This window comes from Buteo buteo, chromosome 25 (genome assembly GCF_964188355.1).
Source record: "Buteo buteo chromosome 25, bButBut1.hap1.1, whole genome shotgun sequence".
Taxonomy (NCBI): Eukaryota; Metazoa; Chordata; class Aves; order Accipitriformes; family Accipitridae; genus Buteo; species Buteo buteo.
Window position 1 is genome coordinate 2,001,503 of NC_134195.1, and position 1,912 is coordinate 2,003,414.

The following is a 1,912-nucleotide window of genomic DNA, read 5'->3' on the forward strand; positions in this document are numbered from 1 at the left end:
TCAAGAGACCCATGAACGCCTTCATGGTGTGGTCGCGGGGCCAGCGGCGGAAGATGGCCCAGGAGAACCCCAAAATGCACAACTCGGAGATCAGCAAGCGCCTGGGGGCCGAGTGGAAGGTCATGTCGGAGGCCGAGAAGAGACCCTTCATCGACGAGGCGAAGCGGCTGCGGGCGCTGCACATGAAGGAGCACCCGGATTATAAATACCGGCCCCGGCGGAAGACCAAGACCCTGCTCAAGAAGGACAAGTACTCGCTGGCCGGGGGGCTGCTGGGCGCCGGCTCGGCCGCCGGAGGCCCCCCCGGCGTCGGCGTGGGCATGGGGGTCGGCGTCAGCCCCGGCGGCGTCGGGCAGCGCCTGGAGAGCCCCGGCGGCGCGGCCGGCGGCGGCTACGCGCACATGAACGGCTGGGCCAACGGCGCCTACCCGGGCTCGGTGGCGGCGGCGGCGGCGGCGGCGGCGATGATGCAGGAGGCTCAGCTCGCCTACGGCCAGCACCCGGGCGGCGGGGGGCACCCGCACCACCCGCACCCCCACCACCCGCACCACCCGCACAACCCGCAGCCCGTGCACCGCTACGACATGGGCGCCCTGCAGTACAGCCCCATCTCCAACTCGCAGGGCTACGTGAGCGCTTCGCCCTCGGGCTACGGCGCCTTGCCCTACGGCTCCCAGCCCCACCAGAACTCGGCGGCGGCGGCGGCGGCGGCGGCGGCGGCGGCGGCGGCCGCTTCCTCGGGCGCGCTGGGCGCCCTGGGCTCGCTCGTCAAGTCGGAGCCCAGCGTCAGCCCGCCCGTCACCTCGCACTCGCGGGCCCCGTGCCCCGGGGACCTGCGGGAGATGATCAGCATGTACTTACCGGCGGGGGAAGGCGGCGACCCGGCGGCCGCCCAGAGCCGCCTCCACTCCCTGCCCCAGCACTACCAGAGCGCCAGCACGGGGGTCAACGGCACCGTCCCCTTGACGCACATCTGAGCCGGTACCGGCCCCGGCCCCGGCCCCGGCGGCGGGAGCGGGCACCGGCCCCGCCACCGGCCCCGCCACCGGCCCCGGCCCCGCAGGACTGCGCGCCCCGCCGCTGCCACCGCACGCTCAGCCCCCGGCCGCCCGGCCCCGCTCCCGGCTTCCCACCCCACCACCACCACCATCAACAACCCCCCCCGCCTCTTATTTTTTGGCCCCCTGCTCCCCTTCCCTCCCCCGCCTCTCCCTTTTCTTTTTTTTTTTGGTTGTTTTTTTTAATTCTATTTTTCTTTCTTCCTTCCTTTTTGTACAGAAAAAGAAATGTTTTGATGTTCTTGTAATAATAATAATAAATAATAATAATAATAACGAGAGAGAAAAAAGGTAACGGTTGCTTTACTTACCTTTTTTTTTTTAGAAGGACTAGTTTATGAAACTAGTTTTAGACTGAACTTCTGTGTTTTATCGAGACTTTTTGTACAGTATTTATCATTCACCCAAGAGACATAGAGCGTTTATTTGCAAAAGAGGGGGGGGAGAGAGAGGGGGAAAGAGAAAGTGGGGGGGGGGGGCGGGAAACGACGGCGAAAAGACAAAAAAATATCAATAATAGCCACACAAAGTTGTAGGCGATGCCAACTTTTAGCCCGCGCGGAACCGCTGCGATTTCAGTCACGGATCGCTTCTTGCGAAGGCTTTTTATTGCCTAATTAACTCGAGGTTGATGGGGAAACAGTTCTCATTTATTACTCATGTACTAAGGCAAACCCAAAACAACACTTAAAAGTTTTTTGTAGATGTTCTCGCGTTTTGGGTTATTTTTTTTTGTTTGGGTTGGTTTTTTTGTTATTTGTTTCTTTATTTATAAAACTTTTTTCTTTTCTTTTGGAGGCTGCAATGGTTTTGTTTCCGGGTTTTGTAAAACTTTATTGTATCTGGATATTTTT

The 1,912-nt window shown here is 60.0% G+C and overlaps 1 protein-coding gene across 1 annotated transcript in view; it reads left to right on the forward strand.

The window, feature by feature from the left end:
* SOX1 (SRY-box transcription factor 1) overlaps positions 1–1,298 on the forward strand; it is a 4,042-nt gene extending 2,744 nt beyond the window's left edge. Inside the window, exon 2 of the mRNA XM_075057214.1 lies at positions 6–1,298. Within this exon, the coding sequence (XP_074913315.1) occupies positions 6–977 (972 nt within the window). The 3' untranslated portion in view covers positions 978–1,298. The remainder of the gene's footprint in view (positions 1–5) is intronic.
* The last annotated feature ends 614 nt before the right edge of the window (positions 1,299–1,912 follow it).